The sequence below is a fragment of the Argopecten irradians genome, chromosome 1 (genome assembly GCF_041381155.1).
Source record: "Argopecten irradians isolate NY chromosome 1, Ai_NY, whole genome shotgun sequence".
NCBI classification, from domain to species: domain Eukaryota; kingdom Metazoa; phylum Mollusca; class Bivalvia; order Pectinida; family Pectinidae; genus Argopecten; species Argopecten irradians.
In genome coordinates, this window is record NC_091134.1 from 59,362,066 (window position 1) to 59,382,263 (window position 20,198).

The window sequence follows — 20,198 nt, forward strand, 5'->3', positions numbered from 1 at the left end:
ATTATGCGGTCTATGAAATCTAATAGTATTACCGTGTTGACAAAATAGCATGTATTAAAAAATATCATCGCATAATTTTCATTTGTTCACTTGTTTTAAAACGTTTTGTGTTGAACTATATTCAGAATCTGATGTTATGGCTGTTCAGTTTATTAAACTTGGTGACGTCAACACTAGCGCAAGCGGGAAATTCAAAGGATATACGTGCATAGTTTTGAATTTGAATGATCGTAATGGAAATATAAGTAATAAACTGTTACCTGATTGGACATACAGTTGATATGAAGCCCATCCGTCCGAAAGATAAATATTCATGGCGCCCTAACCATTCTATTTATCTTCCTTCCGGATGGGCTTTATATCAACTGTATGTTCAATCTGGTAACAGTTTATTGCTTAAAGGTATGCCGATACATTTTATAAAATTTGTTTTTTTGCCATCAGGATTGAGAGAACGTCTCAACAACGGCGAAAACATCCTTGTAGCAGAAGGATACATGTACGAGACCGAGCGAAGAGGTTATCTGAAGTTCGGCTCATTTGCACCGGAAGTGGTGTTAGATAACCCGGATATGGTTCGGAGTATGCATCGAGAATTTGTACACGCTGGGTCGGATGTTGTTGAAGCGTTTACGGTATAAAGCTGGTAGTATTATGTTGACAGATAGCAAATCACTGTTTGATATATTTACCCCTATTGTAAATTATGTTTGGTGAAGGCTTTAAATTCCAATCACGCTATTCAGTATTCCACAAAAAAATAAGATAAAATGTAAACAGTAAATGATTTTAGAAAATATGTCTGGGCTGATTCTTTAAAAAGAAATTAAACGAAAAACATTTCCATAGTATACGGTGACCACGGAATACAATTCATGTTCATACAATTCATCAGATATTGGTGATTAAACTTAACCAATGGCTGCTTCAGGATTGATTTAAAAAACATAGCTAATTTTACTTTTTTTTTATTTTACTGATTCGTTCTTCAATATATCGCTTTTAGACCAAACATCTTTATATCTTATCTCATTGTTTAGTAATACGGTCATAGAGAGAGACTAAAACTGATTGGACGAGAGGAAAGCCTGGAGAAACTGAACAGAACAGCTCTAAGGATGGCACGAGAAGTAGCAGACGAGACGGGGACTTTAATGGCTGGCGGACTATGTAGCACCACTATATACGAGGAAAATCAACCAGAAATAGATGACAAAATCAGGGCCATGTTCAAGGTAATCAAAACAAGTTATCCTTTGAGGACATAACAAACTCTTCTTAAAGGAGAAACTTCTTCTTTCCTTGTTACTGGCATACAGAGTAAACACAAAGGTTTAAACCATGACTGATGTATCTTTTCTTTCTTAAACAGGAACAAGTTGACTGGGCATTTGAAGAAGGGGCAGACTTTATAATAGCGGAGACATTAAACGACTATGCGGAAGCTAAACTAGCATTAGATGCAATATTACAATATGGGAAAGGTAACGCAAGTAAAAAGTATTTGGTAACCACTGAAGAAATCAAACACACATTGCAACCTAAATTAAAAACTAGCAAAATGACGAAAAAAAGTATTAAAGTGCTGTTGTCTTTGGCAGCCATTTTAAAAATATTGTTGGGATCATATTCTGTCAAGGCAGTTTGCCTTTTTGAAGAAAGTTATTTTGATAGAAGAACAAATGTATCATTTCATCATCAGATATACAGTACGACGTTATTCTTTACATTTTGTACATTATACTCAGGCTTGCCTGCCGTTATAACCATTGTGTGCTATAATCCCGACAAAACGCTGGATGACGTCCCTATAGCGGAGGCTTGCCGTAGACTGGAGGAGGGTGGGGCTGCAGTAGTAGGCGTTAACTGTGGGCGTGGCCCCGTAACCATGCTTCCACTTATCAGGGAAATAAGAAAAACGTGCAAGGTACTCTGAATTAATGGTACTCATCCAACAACTTGAAAAATCACTATTAACTTGACACCTCCTCTCATGACGATTATATTCATCCTGTTCTTAACCCTTTAAGAGTACTTTTAGATAACTTTCACTATTTTTTTTTAAATTTTACTCACAGCTAATCATATTTCTCGTAGATCTAAGACAGTTTTAACATAATTGAATAAAGAAAAGCCTAAAATAATGATTTAGAGTTGAATATTCGATTTCTTCGATTCCATCTTGACGAAAGTACTTGCTTCTTAAGCAGACATAAAAACATTTAAAAGTAGAATTTAACATAAACACTACAAATATCCTGACATACTGAAATTTAAGATATTTGACGATTAGAATTGACATGATGAAATCTGTAATTATAATATCTCTGTAGGGTCCGATAGCTGCCCTGCCAGTGGCATTTAGAACGACAGAGGAAGACCACTCATGGACATCGCTAAAAGATCCTACAACAGGTAGAACTTCAAATTAAAACGTTAGTGAAAGAGATATAATATACGTTTATACTTATCAATTACTTTGATTCACATGATTAATTTAAGTTAAGTTAATTAGCTGAAAATGCAATATTATGTTAATTCCCGGAAGTTCAGAATTGTATATAAAGACTATTTGATGTCGTTCTATCAATGTTAGATAGTATCTCAGCACAGTATCTGGTAAGTTTCTGTCATTTTCCAATATAACTCACAATATCCTTATTCATATTCACGTACGACAAAATGTTAATAGAATATACGGTGATAATTTATTTCTTGGTAGGAAAGCACGCTTGGCCAGCAAATCTATCTTGTATGACATGCAGTCGAGAAGACGTAAGACAATTTGCCGAGGAAGCGAAGGCGATTGGTGTAAATTATGTCGGACTTTGTTGCGGGAATGCTCCATTCTACTTCCGGGAAGTAGCAGAAGTTTATGGTCGGAAACCGGGAGCCTGCAAATACTCCCCGGATATGTCATTAAGTGTTCTAGCTGGGGACAGTAAAGATAGTTACTCAAAGTTACGAGTATATGCTGGAACCGGCAAGAAATGATGAACATACATGTACATTGTATTTGTTTTTTAACACTTAGTTTTGTACAAATTGTAATAAAGGAGTTATTTTAACGCATCAATTTGTTGCTAAAGCTTTATGATTTATGTGTTGATTATGAATATTAAGATGCACTTATATTACATGTACACCGGAATAACGAAAGACAATGAACTCACGCCAGCTGAAGATAATTAATATAAAGTACAAAAGGAATGCTGGAAAATTTGGTTCATTGACATTACATTTCAACAATTGGATCTAATTTTCATCGACAACGGGTTTCATATAAGTATATGCCGAAATGCAATTTTCTCATTTATATCGATGGTGGAATAACGGATAGAATATACAAGCATAAATATTATATCAAACTCAAAATAGCACACATTATACATTGCAAATTGCAAGAGAGCCTTTTAAATCCCAGGATATGAACATCCTTTCAAAGCCTTTTATAACAAATGCAAGAAGACAATACTTTTGGGATAGCTTGTTACATTGATATAGTCTATCACACCAAATATTTGAACGCGACAAGCACCAAGGTCGACCAATCGGTTTTGATTTTAACACCATTAATGTTCCATATACATCGATGTGACAACTGAAAAAAATGGTTTTCGGTTTAGCATTGTATCATGAAATTGAGATACGTTTACTGAGTTACACGAGGCTGTGGTACTTTTAGCATGATTGTATAGGTTAAATAGCTTGTATATGATGAACCATGAGTTGGTAAAGAATAGGTCACAGAAACAGAAACCTCACCTATCGATGGTCGAGGTTGGGTGTTTTCTCTGACCTATTTTACACCAAAGAGAGGTTTATTCAACTTTAAAAAGACCCATGTCATTCTAAACCCAATCAAACATCACAACAATTGAACTATCCAACTATTGGATAATTGAATACTGTAAATCATTTCTTTGTTACTGTACCGGTGTGTTGACACAGATGCATGACTCTGACAATCGGCTTTACAAGATTTAACATTATGATTCCAATTACGAAATCATTGCTACAGGTGTACAACACTGTTAGCTGTTTTAAGCTGTTATGACAATTTCAGTACTAAAGCTATGTTTTCTATCCATTCGTGTTGATACACGTCATCAAATCCAGCGTTAACTTTTTGCTTATGTAAAGAAGTGATATCTATTCCTGCCTACAGTTGCGTGTACCTTTTACGTTCAGATAACGTTGAGAGTTACAATCCACTTTGTTAAACTCATCTTCATTGGATCCACATTATAAAATGTAAATTCAGTTTTGATTGGTCAATGGACGTTTTGAGAATCTTGATATAGTGGGGTTCAATCTGTTATCCTTTAATCGTTGGGCAGCGGCAATAAACATTGGACTCGAATCTTCTTATATCCCAAAGGTAAGACCGTGATATTTGTGCATACTATCTGATTTTAGTAATGATAGAATTTTAAATGTTAATTAATTCTTGATGATTCTTGATAGCAGAATTACAATGTAATATACGTAGCACTGTTGTGTTCTTTGAATTAAGGTAAAGATTATTTGAGATAATATTTTCGTTATGTTTTTGAAAAAAGGTTATATGTTGTAAATTACTATGAATGTTTTGAAATAAGATTATCTTTTTCTTCAGTTATGTTTTAATCCATATTTTTATAACTATATGGTTAATTATTACTTTGTTTATATTCGGAAGTTATTGCCCAAAGAGTGATAGCTTATGTTATATGTGATATATATGTTTTGTATGTTGTACCTGGTCTCCTTTTATAATGTTAACAAAATCTTGACATTTTACAAATTCAGAAAAGGTCCGTTATCGTTCCTGGGAGCTTTTGTATTGTGAGTTGTGAAATATGTATCTATTCACATTATTTTTCAACTTTATAGAAATTATTTAGACTTGTAAGCGTTAGGTAAAGTTAACGTGTTTATCATAATTAGTCGATCATGAATCATAAACGTAAGGTACTAATATTATGATGTTGTTTTTACTTATTCTATGTAATATCATAATTTTGAAATATCTGTATGATCTAAATAAAGGTTAATAGTAATTTTATTTGTGTACGTCAATCCAATACTAGTAACTCCATTATTTGATGTATTTATTTGTAAATGCAACAGCATAAAAATTTCAAGACTCAATATTCCTTTTTTATATTTCAAAGATACACCGCGTGTCACGGTGAAAGCTGTTTTAAGTTTCCACCTGTCGATGCATATCCCATTACGAACATGTCATCCAAAGGTAACATATGTGTATTTTCTGAAACTTTTGAAATCGGTGATTTTATCTTTAGTGTATTGTAGTCTGCCTAATGGAGTTGAAAGACTCGCATGGGATTTTAACTACTGTCCACTTAACAAGGCTTTAACCTTTTTTTCGATTTCTTGCATTTCTGTAATTGACCTAATTCTATCTTTGCCAACAGAGTTCAAAGTTTTTGTAATTTGAGTATCACAATTAGTTTATCCGTCTCATAGTGGTATCTTTTTTTATAAATATTATTTGTTTATTTCATAGTGTGTTTTACTAGAACTATTTAGTCTGTGTATCCTCTTACAACATCTCCAGAGATCCTATTCAATACAACTTCCATATAAACTCGATAACTACATTTAAACACATCATCCTGTTAACGTGATTGTGTAACAGCAAACATTTCACAGTCTAGTTCTCATGTCTGCATTTACAAATTAAAAAAAAATGCTTTAGATTTATTTTATAACAAACTTTGAAATTGATGTACATGCTTTCATGAAAACATGCATCAAATATATTCTGTAGTCTATGCGTCGCTATATCTGTAGTACTAATGATGGGCAGCTAGAAAGCGTTGTCAATAGGTCGGTATATATCTCCAGGTACCACATATATTTAATTGAATGGCAAAATCTTGATGAACTCGTACACAGTCGGTATGTTTTTTCGATAAAAATGAACTACATTATATGTAGCTCCAATTTGATTCACGTGACCTTGAATGAATGTCAATGTCATTCATATGAACAAACTCATTATTCCTTCATCCCAGCATGCTACAGACCCAATATAAGGTCACAGAGGTCAAACATTAACGACTTCTTTTCAATAACTATAATACCTACATAGCTTATATTGGGCTTGTAGCATGTTGACATGAAGGGCTACCAATACCAATTCTGACCTTAATTCATAGTCACAGAGGTCAAATATTCTAAACTATTTCAACGATTTCTTGTAAATAAAGTTTGTTCAAATTGACTATAATTCAATGTCACAGGGGGCAAATAGGCTAAAACTTTAACGAATAATGTGCACTTTACTGTATGTTGTATTGTATTAATAGCCAGATGACCGTTCAGGCCCATCGGGCCTGTTGTGTTTGTAAAAAGAAAATTTCTGTATTGTTTACTATTTCATCGATATTCGTTTCACTGAGGTTTACTACAACGCCTTAACGATGGTGAGGCTATTATCATCGCGGAAGGATTCATGTGGGAACTGGAACGAAAAGGTTACGTCAAGTTCGGGGAGTACACACCGGAAGTAGTTCTGAATAATCCCGAAGTTTTCCGAAGTTTGCACGAAGAATATGCACATGCCGGAAGTGACGTTGTTGAAGCGTTTACGGTAAATTAAACTAATAATTCAAAAATCTGTTAAAAACTCACAATCAATATGTTTATTGAAACTTTTTTGTTAAAAGGCACAAATATATATCCCTGATAACAAAAGCTATGGTATAATGCCTACACCACGAAGTAGTAATCAATTTGGATGGGAAAAGCTATTTCGTTAGTTGGAATGTTTCAAGACGAATTAACAAATTAGATTATACACTATATCTATTTTTTAACACAAGAGTAATTACAAGCTTATTCTTAACATATATGTGCCCTTGATAAAATTAGATCTCACAGTTACAACAATATAGATAGATAACATTGATCCTTTACAGAACAAAAGTGTAAAAGAAGTGCATTCATTACGTCTTTAAACTTCTTTAAAAGTATTTAGGAAACAGAAAGCGTCTGAGGGCTATTGGAATTGAAGAAGGCCTTGAAGAACTCAACAGACGTGCTCTCCGAATGGCTCGTGAGGTAGCTGACGTCACAGGGTCCCTAATGGCGGGAGATATCTCTCACACATGGTACTACCAACCGGAGGATCCTAAAGCCATGGAGGAACTACGAGCTATGTTCAAGGTTTATCTCGATGAAATATATATATATATATTATTGGCAGGTATTTCATATTGGAAATCTATGGAAAAAAGAAGTAATTCTAACCGTGTGGACAAAACCAATTGTCAAATTTTCAAGGCGATCTACCCCTTTATCAAGACATACAAAACGAACACGATTATATAATATTACACAAACAGTAAAACGGGACAATGAAATAATACAAATATTACATATTGGAAATATAGAAATATCACTACATGCTTCAAATGATGTATGTGTTTGCACGCAATCAAACTTCTGATACAGATGTCCTACAATTTATGACCATTCCAAAGGAACATCTACATATCTACACTTGGCAAGATATGATAAATTGCCATAACGGTATCGTTTTTCAATAGGAACAAATCGAATGGGCAGTTGAGGAAAAAGCTGACTACATCATTGGAGAGACATTCCAAGATTTTGGAGAAGCCATGATTGCCTTAGAAATGATAAAAACACATGGAAATGGTATAAATATTATCATACTAGAAAAATTAAAACATCAACATTATGCTATATACTGTATTAATTGACGTACTAATATTTAAAAGTACTGTTTGTGATGAAGTTCAAACACTACTATCTTACAAATTTTAGAAAGGTTGAAAATTATAATCAAACAAAATATCTTCTTATAAAATATTAAAACCAGACGAATAGATAAAAGCGTGCCCCAAACATATTGCCTTCATAGACACAAGCACGAGTGCCATTCACAATGAATGCCGTATATTTGGCGCTAAATAACAAATAAAAATGATTGTCATCGGTAGGACTTCCGGCTGTGATCACACTGACGGCCTACCAACCGGATGTCACGCTGGACGGCGTACCAATCCCCGAGGCGTGTAAACGACTGGAGGACGCCGGGCGGCCGTAGTGGGTCGTAGTGGGTCGAGCATTTACTTCATCAGCACATTCAAAATGTCGTCGCTTTGTCAATAACGTTGAGCACTTCTGATTAGCTGATATAGTGGTGAAATGATTCCATAGAAAAAAGAGAGTCCCAAAATGAATCTTGAATTATGGCATTATCTATAATACAGTTGTGATACGGAGATATAACACAAAATATGTGACAATCATGTTATTGTGCATGGAAATGTACATTATTGTAATTTAGAAATGAAGAAAATGTTGCGTTGCGAAATATTTCTAATGTTAGAAATCGAAGGCGAACGTCACACAAAATGTGGAACTTAACCCATTTTAGCCTTCAGGCACTCTTCCATTCCATGACATTGATGTGCGGCAAACGTGCCCTCTCAACATGGTCATACTAGATAAATGTTTATCACTGGCGAAATATCGCTCATGACATGTTATTGATTATCTGGATGAGAACTGGTCAAAAGCAAGGGCAAAAAAGTCAGGAAGCAAAATACAAATAACCATTGATGTCAACCTTTTAGACAACCTTATTTGAAGAAAATATAATTCGTTACATGAATGTGACTTTTGCTATTTTCTGATTGGTCTAGAACTCTCGGACAGGTCTTAACAAAATGCAATACCAACCGGAGACCAATGAACACCAATTCAGAAGTTGACATTGCAAACCTGGCACAAAGTAGACATACGCAATTCCCTGTATCTTCTGCAATTTTGACCGATCAAAACAGATCTCAAAGCTTTGTCGATCATCAGGCAACTGTAATAATATAGGTCCTAAATAAACATTACAGACGACAGTGCGATAGGATTCGGATATAGTTTACACATGATAGATGTATGTATAGCAGATCTAGAAGTACTAAAAATACCTACTGGTGATATATCGATGATGATTTCCCTTGATCTTTTGTTTAATGTCATTGTGCTGTCTTTTCTTCAAAAATGTTTCAGATAGCAAATCTTGTATAACAGCATCCTTTCAGATAACAAAACAATTTTTGTCATTTTTTTAGGTTAATAGGAGGGCTTTTTAACCCTATGAAATGTGATATTTTTTTCCCTTACCTCTCTCAAGTTTAGCAATTCCTCGTATTGTTCTATTATGAAAAGTCAATATTTGTATAATATACACCTACGTGTAGGTAGCTACTCGTAAGAGTGAAAACATTTCTAATTTTTCCTGTTTATCATATTTTATTTTCTGATCACACACTTTAGGGTCCACTGGCAGCTATACCAGTTCCATTTCGCTGTAGAGGCAAATACAAAACCTTTCAGTCACTACTAGATGCTGATACTGGTGAGTATACTGTTTAACGAATCAATGTTATCCAAATACGTGCTTTTGCAATCGTTTTACATACAATTTTGTAATTCAATATGATTACGTGCATGGACGTATTGTTATATGTTAGCATCAAAATAATCCAGGACCGAGTATACATAATGTAGTATTCTTTTTGTACAGATGACTTCCAAATTCCAATGTCAATACTTTTTTCAAATTTTTCATAAGAAGCAATTTATCAACCAGGATGTAAATATATGCGTATGGAAATGGATCAATTATTTGAAATACTCAATGGCTAACATGAATAGAATATTTTTGAGATATAACACACAAATGTGAGTGTACTCGAAATATGAAAGTGCACTCTGATTTTTGTCTGATATTTCTCTAACAACATATACTCAAATTAATCCTTATTATTCAATTTACTTAAAATAATCTCTTCCAAAAACATTTGGCCCTTTTTTCTATGAAATTTACGTCTTTATCAGCCAATCAGAAGCGGCTTTACAAACGGCGAAATCATCCCCTCTTTAAATTGGCATATCGAAGGAATTTTTAAGTCAATGGAAATGCTCGTTACAAGCAAAAATGATTTAGAACATGCTACACCTTGATTTTTTTAGGTGACCGCCTATACCCCGACAACCTCTCGGCCCAGCTCTGTACTCGAAGAGAAGTACGTGAGTTCGCTGTAGAGGCCAAAGCTTTGGGCGTTCAATACATTGGTTTGTGTTGTGGTAACTCTCCGGCATTCTTCCGCGAGGTGACAGACGTATACGGCAGAACAACAGGAGCCAGTGAATATACTACAGACCACGACAAGTTTCTGTTTAAAACAGATAAAAAGATAGAGTCTCACATGTTCAATCCAGTGGAATAAAACCTGTAATATATATTCGCTGTAAGAGTTGATTGCAATGCTGATCCTGCAAGATAGTGTCTGATACAGCTACACATGCTGTCCATTACTCTCGCGTACGATTATACGTTTGGTGAATCGTAGGTTTAAAATGCCTTAAAGTGACAATGTTTTAAAAAGGCAATAAAGAACAAATTTAAAACTAAATCTTGTGAAATATCTTTCAAATTCACACAAACGCCATCGCAATAAAATAGAGTATGTTAACTGAGTGTTTATCTTATCATATACATATAGCTTTAAACACCTACATTCTGGTTAATTTCAAATTTAATTTTAAATATGAAATAAAAAAAATGAGAAGGCAGCCATTTCTAAATTATCATTTCACATAATCATTTGCTGACGTCAAGTTAGTTTTCATCTAAAAATGTAGCGATTAGTTTTGTGATGACTTAGCCAATGAAAAGCACATCATGTCATATTACACTAGTGATACATACAAAAATATGACATGGGCGGATTAGAGACGGATTTTTTTGTTTGACGGTAAACGGTTTTTAACTAAATTGTTCACGCAAAGGAATAAAGTTTCAAAATTCAGATATGAAGAAAAATGAGAGACTTTACTCCTTTCAACTATTACGTGAATTGGAAGCAAACAAAACAATTAAATGTTTTAATCGTGTAATAATAATGTGGTAACAAAGTTGTTGTGACGAAATTATGAGCAACAAGGATTACCTTAGGACGACGTGACATATTTAGCACAAAAAAGGAAGGGGTGCCCGAACAAAAAAAAAGAATCAACAGTCATTACCAGCCAACTGTCCAAAGTGGGTTTCGAACTCGCTATAGAGGGTTACTTTGATACTTACAATGATTATGACAAAACATTAAATTCCTACATAATGACTAAGAAGATTCCAAAGAATATGTTTTATTTGCCAATTCCATAGAGGACGAGATCATTCTAGACCAAACTTTGATACATTGTTCTCCTTTATTAAAAAATACCATTTCAATTAACCTACCTCTGTTTCTCTTATTGGGTTCCACTCCTCCCATCCTAGGACGGCAAGCTTACAAAGCTTGTTCCCATTGTGCCAAGTAGCGATTTAAGTGAAATGTTTCTTTCTTATTTATACAAAATGATTTCTTAATGCGCAAGAAACGTTTGATGTTTAATTCTGACCTTTGGCTTCAATTCATTAAAATTTTATGATTGGTTGAATGGCACCGCACAATGACAGAATTTCTAAAAAAGAAAAGTTACAAGCAGATCGTGTGTGCGTGTATAGCTCTGAAATTGATGTACATAATTGCCTGGGGAAAACAGACGAAGAAAAAAGATGTTGCAATATCAAATAGGTGTATTAGTATAGGATATATACTGTACATCCGCCAATCATAGGTTTGCGATACATTTGGGTGAATAAAGTGAATATGTTCCTCTATAGACTGTAACGTACTCCGTACATAGGCCTTACATTCTTTCTGCAACCTGTTTAATAACAAAATATTACATCATACACCTGCGTTCTCAAAACGGATCATCAAGTCTCCCTAGATCAATATGTATAATTATGTTGTTTCATTGTTTCATGGTTTATACATATTCACCATCATAAGTGATTTCGTATTCAAATCTTCTGCTGTCTCGCGAATTTCATATTTTAATCTTTAGATAAATTCAATAAAGGCTTCACACAAAACAGCCTCGTAGCGATATTAAAATTCTGTTGACATGTTTGATTCTGAAATATTTATGATATTTGCCTCTCATGACACAGTAGTACAATGGTAATTTGTTGACAGTCCATATATGTGACAGTTGAGATGTGGTTTACAGGGTCTGGGGCAGATTATATCGGTTACACTGTATGGAATCCGCGCCGGTATCAATATGTTCGGATCGTCTTCCGGCTTTATATGAAGACAACAAGGTAACTGTATTTCATCGATTTCCATAAGTTACAGATAATAACAGTTTCAACAAGGTGTATATATGCATCTATAGATACCCTTATGATGTACATGTAACGTCCTTTATGTTTATTTTGGCATTATTGTGGCGAAATTAGTTAATGAATACTCATGCCATGCCGATAAATATGGGGTGTCGTCAGATTTGTTAAAATCGGAAAACGACCTTTAAAGGAAAATCTGAAGCGACAGTTTTCAAGAAATAAACATTCCGCTATTAGTGTGCCATGTACACATCCATGTACAGACGACGTTACATTTTAATTTTTTGCCCAAAATTATGATGCATTGTCGTAGAAATATTACATATTTGGATCCATACTTTGAAATTGAGAGCAACGGTTTGGATTTTTTTAATTCGATATTTTAAATGTTTTGAGAGCCATTTGAACTTTTAGCAGATTTCTATTTGATTGCCGAGATAATACCGTTGGGTAGCAGCAGAGTACCACTCAATTGTCTTCATATTTCATAATACTGTACCAGTTTGCTCCTTAGTATACTTTTTATTGGCTTTTCATAGACAGCTTGTGTTTTTTCAGTTGTATGTTTTGTGTATCTGTAGCAGGACTAGACTATCTAAATCATCAGTAACATAACTTGTAGAGCATCCAGTTATTATTGAAGTGTCCAGGGATCGAACTCCAAAATGACAACTGCATGTAGCTTTTGCACTTAATTAAGGTATGATAGTATTCCCTCAACGTTTGTGGTACCTGCAAGCTGGGTAAACAAAAAGGTATGGTTATTTGGTGATAGAAATATGTTTAGAACTTAGTTGATTTTTTCTTAAAACATCCATTTGTTTGGCTTATTTTGACAGTTTAAATGTTGTGATACATTTTTTACAGTCATACACTTTCCTGACGCAACTCATTATTTTTTCCTGGTTGTCGTTTCGCATGCATTTATTACATTTGATTTAAACAAATATGCAATACATCCAATGGATGCTGGTTAACAAAAACATTCTTCCAGTTAGTCGGTAACAGAACGCCGTAAGTCTGTCCTAGTACTGCAATTTACTGGTCTTTGTTAATCGCGGGGGTAGTATCATATGTCAGCACATCGTCGAAGTTTATACTATTGGCATTATATTTGTAGATCGATATAGATGCACCATATAGCAGGTTATTTTCGTGAGTAGGCCTATATTTTCATGATTTCACGGGACATCGATTTGATAACGAAAATTAGATACGGGCCCTAAAGAAAGAGATTGAGTACCCTGAACACCAAATCCCAAACAAAATCCGAAAACTTTAATTTTCTCAGGTTCAGTTGAACTCGCGAATATTTTGATACCAGTAAATGACCAGCTATACGGTAAGGAACTGTTATGAAAATTATAAATAGGTGACTACAGAGATAAGCGCAAGCAGTTATGAAAATCCTTTGTTGTTCTACATACAGCCCCTACAATTATTTCTACGAAACAATAGCCTTTTGCGTAACTTGATACAAAGACTCGAGAGAAGGGAATACCACGTCTGATTAGTTTGAAAGTTAAGGCTACCATCGCATCCTATCAAGCTTAGTAAAACTGACACACGGCCCAAAGATCACAATACAGTTTTCACTCTAAAAAAAGTCTCTTTGGACTCTTTCCTAGTGGTGTGAGATTTATAAATGTAAGATAGGTAACGTATATTTACATACATTACCGATTACACAATATCTAAATAGCCGTGATCCATGTTATATATGTCATCACCAGGAACGAGTCCATGTGCTTAGACATACATGTATATACATTTAGCAAAATAAAAAATGACGTTACAAAAATACGCCATACAAGTATTAGTTTGGCGTACTCTAAACTTAGGTTTAAGATTGGTTTTTTATGAACCTGGAGCCTGATTTCATATCCAAATCATTGATCTTATTCTCTAAACAGTCAAAGGATTACATTGATTAAGACTTCGATTGGTAGTATTTCTCTTAACGCATTGTTTTCCAAAGTTTTCCCATAAGTAAATAGTTTTTGTGTCTCTGTTGGAGATGTTCTACAATTTGTGACAACGACCAATCACTTTAGTGCACCTGAAGTAGAAAAAATTGCCTGTTTCGAACCTATAACAAAGATTAACATTTTCTAAAATGGTATCCAAACCGGTTCATACGTTGAGCAACTTTTTATCCAAACCAGATTTATACACATATCCAAACAGCAGCATCATGTCAAAAACAGCAGCAATATAAATAGTAACATTACTTATCTAGCACATCATTAACACAACACAATGGTCGGAAAAGGATGTTAATAGTCTATAGTTTCATAACCATTATTCGAAGAGTCACGATGCCACTCAGGATACATATAAAACATCAAAAAGTACCACTCATTCGATTAAATGGCACATGAATTTGTATTTGTGCTTCAATATTTGAAAAGTGAACATGTTTATACGACAACTGGTCATTCTCTCTGCTCTAAAATTATCATTGCGTCAACTAGTCCTTTTAATAATCTCAAAAAAATATCTAAATCCAATATAAATCACATAATCCTTCTCGCGTCGAAATGAAACCAGAAGACGATCAAAAATACGAATACCGGCGCGGATTCCATACAGTGGGTTAGTGAAGCATTCAGACACACGTACAAGTACACCTAGATGTGGCGCTACTAGGATTACACTAGTGTATTACAGGTCTCGAATGTCATTTCAGGTTTCTGGACACTAGATACGACACATAGCTAGCTCAAACTACGAATTGATTATAGACGGTTTGTAGACTTCAACAAACACCAAACATGGCGACCAAAGGTAAACAAATTAAATCCGTTGTAAATTCAGCATACTTTTGTAAAATATTAAAACATCGTAATTAGATGAAATGAAATAATTAAATCCCTGGTGCGGTAAACGATTTAAGGTGTAATACTGCGTTATTATTGTAACGAGTAAATAATATGATTAATTACGAGTATTACAAATATCAATGAACATATAACGCTAAAAAATTGTCGCAACAATTCTGCATACAGTCCTCACTAGCGCCGACAAAGATAAAACACAGTGTATATCAGTAGATATCACTATCTCAAGGCAAGACATCTGTTCCAATCTTACCCCAATGTCACACTTTGGTTTGGTCGTATTTGCTCATGTCCCAGCTATGTTATTTCGGAGCCTTTACGGCTCGCGACCTTATCATGTCATGTTTAGAAAACTGCCCAATAATGACATTTTTTAATTCATGTTAGCATCACAGAAAAATCTACTGTGTGGTGTCTTCTCAACATTAGAAAGTTCAGACTCATATTTGTTCACAACAAAAAGAAAATAATGAACCTACCATCCTAGTCCTGGAGTTCGAGATCTTTGTGGAAGAATTGTAAGAAGGTTACTCTATGTGGTTGGATATTGCCAGATTGTCTCGGAGCGACAAGGCCTCATTTCTCCTAAACGCTTATAGCTGTTAATTGAAGAAAGCCAATACACCAAGATCAAAGAAACCAGATATCTTGACAAAAACATGATAACTATGATAAAAGGTACCGTATGTAGCATTAAGAACAGTCGTGTTTTGATAGGCATGTAGAGATGAAATACGAAAATAGTAGGTAATGTTTAGATAGAATATGTTTGGATTGTACAGCAAATAATATATTTCAACACTTACACACAACAATACATGATTGAATTTTATTTTTTTTTTCATGATTCTGATAACTTTTCTTGGTATGACATCACGTATTGTAATTACCAGATAAGAAATATATTTTGACGACAGAGTTATCACATCAACGACTGAATTATGAAAAAGAAACTCAAAATACTTTTATTTTATGTCATTTTCTTGAGACAATGTTTTCGTTTCACTCAGGTTTCTTACAACGCCTAAACGATGGCGAGGCTATCATTATAGCTGAAGGATTCATGTGGGAACTTGAACGGAAAGGTTATGTCAAGTTCGGGGAGTACACACCGGAAGTAGTTCTCAATAATCCCGAAGTAGTTCGGATAATGCATGAAGAATATGCTCATGCCGGAAGTGACGTTGTTGAAGCGTTTACGGTAAAAATACGAACTCGAATTTGATAATCATTCAACTTTGGTAAATCACACAATATTTATTTGAATAAATAAAACCAGATAGAATAAAATAAAACGTTATCACAAGATAGCCTTCATCAGAGATTTAAATTTCTGCCTAAACTAAAACCAATTGTTCTACAATAATTCTTTTTCAAAGTTGATAAATATTTTTAAAATTTCTTTAAAAGTATTTAGGAAACAGAAAACGTCTGAGGGCTATTGGTATTGAAGAAGGCCTTGAAGAACTCAACAGACGTGCTCTCCGAATGGCTCGTGAGGTAGCTGACGTCACAGGGTCCCTAATGGCGGGAGATATCTCTCACACATGGTACTACCAACCGGAGGACCCTAAAGCCATGGAGGAACTACGAGCCATGTTCAAGGTTTTTGTCTTGCAATAGTTATAAGAATATAACCATGGATGACGTAGTTTGAAACGAAAATCTAGTAGACGTCCTTTAAGTGTAATAAGAAATTATCTTACAGACAATGAATTATTTTAAAAAACTTTAAAGTAATATGAACATTCAAAAATATCCCCCAAAATAACTTACCATGATGGAATCTTAGATATCATCACATTATGAAATATTCGAACATTTATCAATAGGAACAAATCGAATGGGCGGTGGATGAAAAAGCGGACTACATCATTGGAGAGACATTCCAAGATTTTGGTGAAGCAATGATCGCCTTGGAAATGATACAGAAATATGGCAATGGTAACTAAATATTTATATTAAAACAAAAAGTTAATATTCTAGTAAAACAACAAAAAATTCAGAAAGACTCTCGTGTAAATTGGATTTCACATCGTCCTAGAGGCAACAATAACCCATTGTTTAAGCTTTATGCCACAATACATCAAGCATGAAAAGGATGACCGAAAATTTTTTTTTTTTATTAATTATTAGAATTCATTTAATGTTTTCATTTTTTTAAAAGAAAAAACTATTTTTGAGTAAAGCTTCGGCCCAAAGAATTATCATTACAAGTACAATAAAAAAGGACATTAGAAAAATTTCAGTAGATATGGCAAAATGTGCATAAAACTATACATAACAATTTTTTACAATACAGTCGATAACAATATATAGTTGAAGTGAAATGCATGAGGAAATCATTAAAAGAATATATAAAGATTATACAAGCAACAGCGTCCCAAATCTTATGAAATGGAGGCTGTGTTTGGCGCTAAATGACCATCATGATAGTAAGATATTACATTCATACGTAGGACTTCCGGCTGTGATCACACTGACGGCCTACCAACCGGATGTCATGCTGGACGGCGTACCAATCCCTGAGGCGTGTAAACGACTGGAAGACGCCGGGGCGGCCGTAGTGGGTCTCAACTGTGCACGCGGACCAAAAACTATGTTACCTTTACTGAAAGAGATCAGGAAAGTTTGTAAGGTAATAAAAACAATTGCAAACTTAAACACGGTTTTGGAATGCAGCATTCAAAAGACAAAGTTAAATAAACCTGATAAAAAAAAAGTTTATTTGAATGGCATTCGAATGGCAAGTTTAAAAATATGTTAAAATTGTAAAGCAACTTAGCTCTTTTCAAGATACATGTAAGAACCGGCCAAAGAGGTCATTGAACAATATAAATTAAATAAGCTATCGGACTGGCTTTTTAATGACTACTGCTTCAATAATGTTTCAGTTCCTTTTATTTACAGGGTCCACTGGCAGCTATACCAGTTCCATTTCGCTGTAGAGGCAAATACAAAACATTTCAGTCACTTCTAGACCCTGATACTGGTAAGTATAATGCAAAGGCATGGATTAAAAACTTTTATTTTCGATGACAATGTCATCTTCATACAAAATTTGTGTAATTTACAAACTTGCAAGCCAAAATGTAATTTTTACATAGGTGACCGCTTATACCCCGACAACTTATCGGCCCAGCTCTGTACTCGACGGGAAGTACGCGAGTTCGCTGAAGAGGCCAAAGCTTTGGGCGTTCAATACATTGGTTTGTGTTGTGGTAACTCCCCGGCATTCTTCCGCGAGGTGACAGACGTATACGGCAGAACAACAGGAGCCACTAAATATACTCCCGACTTCACCAACAGTCTATCAAGGTCCACAGATCCCAAGAATAAGAAGATACAGTCTTACATGTTCGATCCAGTGGAATAAGCTGTGATCGAGTACCCGAAAGAGAAAATAGATTTTTGCAATGAATTATGTGCTAATAATTGTTTTACAGATAAGGTACCCCAAACAATATATATTATTTCATCTTAAATATTTACATGAAGTATTCAAACGATAACTTTATGCTGTGATCAGACGGTCATATCATTTGTATATTGTACATGAACATATTACAAATAAAGAACTGAGAATAAAAATGGTTTTACTTGTTACAAGCATGTCAATGTCATACATGAATGCCACAAAATTATTTTATATAGAGGATATTTCTTGTTTCTTGATGAATACCAGTTATATTTCATAGAGTGGGGTAGAAACTTTGATATTATATTTTTCACGAGTGAAAAATATCAAAGTTTCCGCCTCAAGAGATGAAATATTACTGGTATTCATCAAGAAACAAGGAATATTCTATTTATTACATTTATTTTCTCGCTTTTATTTACAGAAGACCATCAATACTAGTTCCGCAATTGTATTTTACATAGCGATTTGCCCTTGCGATTATTATATCTAACGTCATATTTTTCAAAAAAAATATGACGTCATTTTTGTGCACAAACTCATTACTTTTAAACAATCAAAATGATATTTTCACTGTCAATGGTGCATTCCGATAAGTCAAAAGCGAGTGAACATATCAAAAGTGATATTTCCACTCCAGTGATAATATCATTTATATTTTCACCATAAAACCTTATATTTCACTGCGAAAAGTGTAATAAATTACTTTTTCTCATTCCTTATTCCGCGCTACCAAAATTAAGACGCTATGCAAATATAAAGATATCTCCACGTATAACTACAAATCTGTTTTTGTTGCAATATTGCCGTCCTATTCAAACTTTATTTTGCAATCATACCTTCATTCAGTCTTTTTCTTCACTGCGTACGGTAAAAGGGTGAGCTTCTTAAACCTAGATAACGTACTGTAGAGCCATAGTGACCAATGACTGTTAGTACTGCATCTAGCCATAGTGGCCGCTGATTGATAGTACTGCAGAGCCATAGTGACCGCTGATTGTTAGTACTGCAGAGCTATAGTGGCCGCTGATTGTTAGTACTGCAGAGCAATAGTGGCCGCTGATTGTTAGTACTGCAGAGTTATAGTGGCCGCTGATTGTTTGTATTGCATAGTTATAGTGGCCGCTGATTGTTAGAACTGCAGAACCATAGTGACCGCTGTCCGATTGTTAGTACTGCAGAGTTATAGTTGCCGTTGATTGTAAGTACTGCAGAGCCATAGTGGCCGCTGATTGTTAGTACTGCAGAGCCATAGTGGCCGCTGATTGTTAGTACTGCAAAGCCATAGTGACCGCTGATTGTTAGTACTGCAGAGTCATAGTGGCCGCTGATTGTTAGTACTACAGAGCCATAGTGACCGCTGATTGTTAGTACTGCAGAGCCATAGTGACCGCTGATTGTTAGTACTGCAGAGCCATAGTGGCCGCTGATTGTTAGTACTGCAGAGTCATAGTGGCCGCTGATTGTTAGTACTGCAGAGTCATAGTGGCCGCTGATTGTTAGTACTACAGAGCCATAGTGACCGCTGATTGTTAATACTGCAGAGCCATAGTGGCCGCTGATTGTTAGTACTGCAGAGCCATGGGGGCCGCTGATTGTTAGTACTGCAGAGCCATAGTGACCGCTGATTGTTAGTACTGCAGAGCTACAGTGGCCGCTGATTGTTAGTACTGCAGAGCCATAGTGACCGCTGATTGTTAGTACTGCAGAGTCATAATGG

At 34.8% G+C, this 20,198-nt stretch overlaps 2 protein-coding genes and 1 pseudogene across 6 annotated transcripts; all 3 read left to right on the forward strand.

Moving 5' to 3' along the window:
- LOC138335708 (betaine--homocysteine S-methyltransferase 1-like) overlaps positions 1-3,072 on the forward strand; it is a 38,073-nt pseudogene extending 35,001 nt beyond the window's left edge.
- Positions 3,073-4,127: 1,055 nt separating this feature from the next.
- Positions 4,128-10,517, forward strand: LOC138335716 (betaine--homocysteine S-methyltransferase 1-like). 4 transcript variants are annotated; one of them, XM_069284900.1, is made up of 7 exons: positions 4,128-4,381; positions 5,157-5,236; positions 6,411-6,601; positions 6,982-7,176; positions 7,560-7,671; positions 9,316-9,397; positions 10,015-10,068. In XM_069284900.1, the coding sequence occupies exons 2-6, from the start codon at positions 5,224-5,226 to the stop codon at positions 9,351-9,353; spliced, it is 549 nt and encodes a 182-aa protein (XP_069141001.1). In that variant the 5' UTR covers positions 4,128-4,381; positions 5,157-5,223; the 3' UTR covers positions 9,354-9,397; positions 10,015-10,068. The 4 variants fall into 4 exon arrangements, with proteins under 4 accessions (XP_069141001.1, XP_069140996.1, XP_069140979.1 ...); XM_069284895.1 differs by lacking the exon at positions 10,015-10,068 and adding an exon at positions 7,977-8,096 and having other exon boundaries at positions 4,236-4,381; positions 9,316-9,381; XM_069284886.1 differs by lacking the exon at positions 7,560-7,671 and adding an exon at positions 4,792-4,827 and having other exon boundaries at positions 4,325-4,381; positions 10,015-10,517.
- Positions 10,518-14,869: 4,352 nt separating this feature from the next.
- Positions 14,870-18,637, forward strand: LOC138335743 (betaine--homocysteine S-methyltransferase 1-like). 2 transcript variants are annotated; one of them, XM_069284917.1, is made up of 7 exons: positions 14,870-15,007; positions 16,071-16,261; positions 16,471-16,665; positions 16,893-17,004; positions 17,520-17,698; positions 17,971-18,052; positions 18,168-18,637. In XM_069284917.1, the coding sequence occupies exons 1-7, from the start codon at positions 14,995-14,997 to the stop codon at positions 18,434-18,436; spliced, it is 1,041 nt and encodes a 346-aa protein (XP_069141018.1). In that variant the 5' UTR covers positions 14,870-14,994; the 3' UTR covers positions 18,437-18,637. The 2 variants fall into 2 exon arrangements, with proteins under 2 accessions (XP_069141018.1, XP_069141011.1); XM_069284910.1 differs by lacking the exon at positions 14,870-15,007 and adding an exon at positions 15,097-15,738.
- The last annotated feature ends 1,561 nt before the right edge of the window (positions 18,638-20,198 follow it).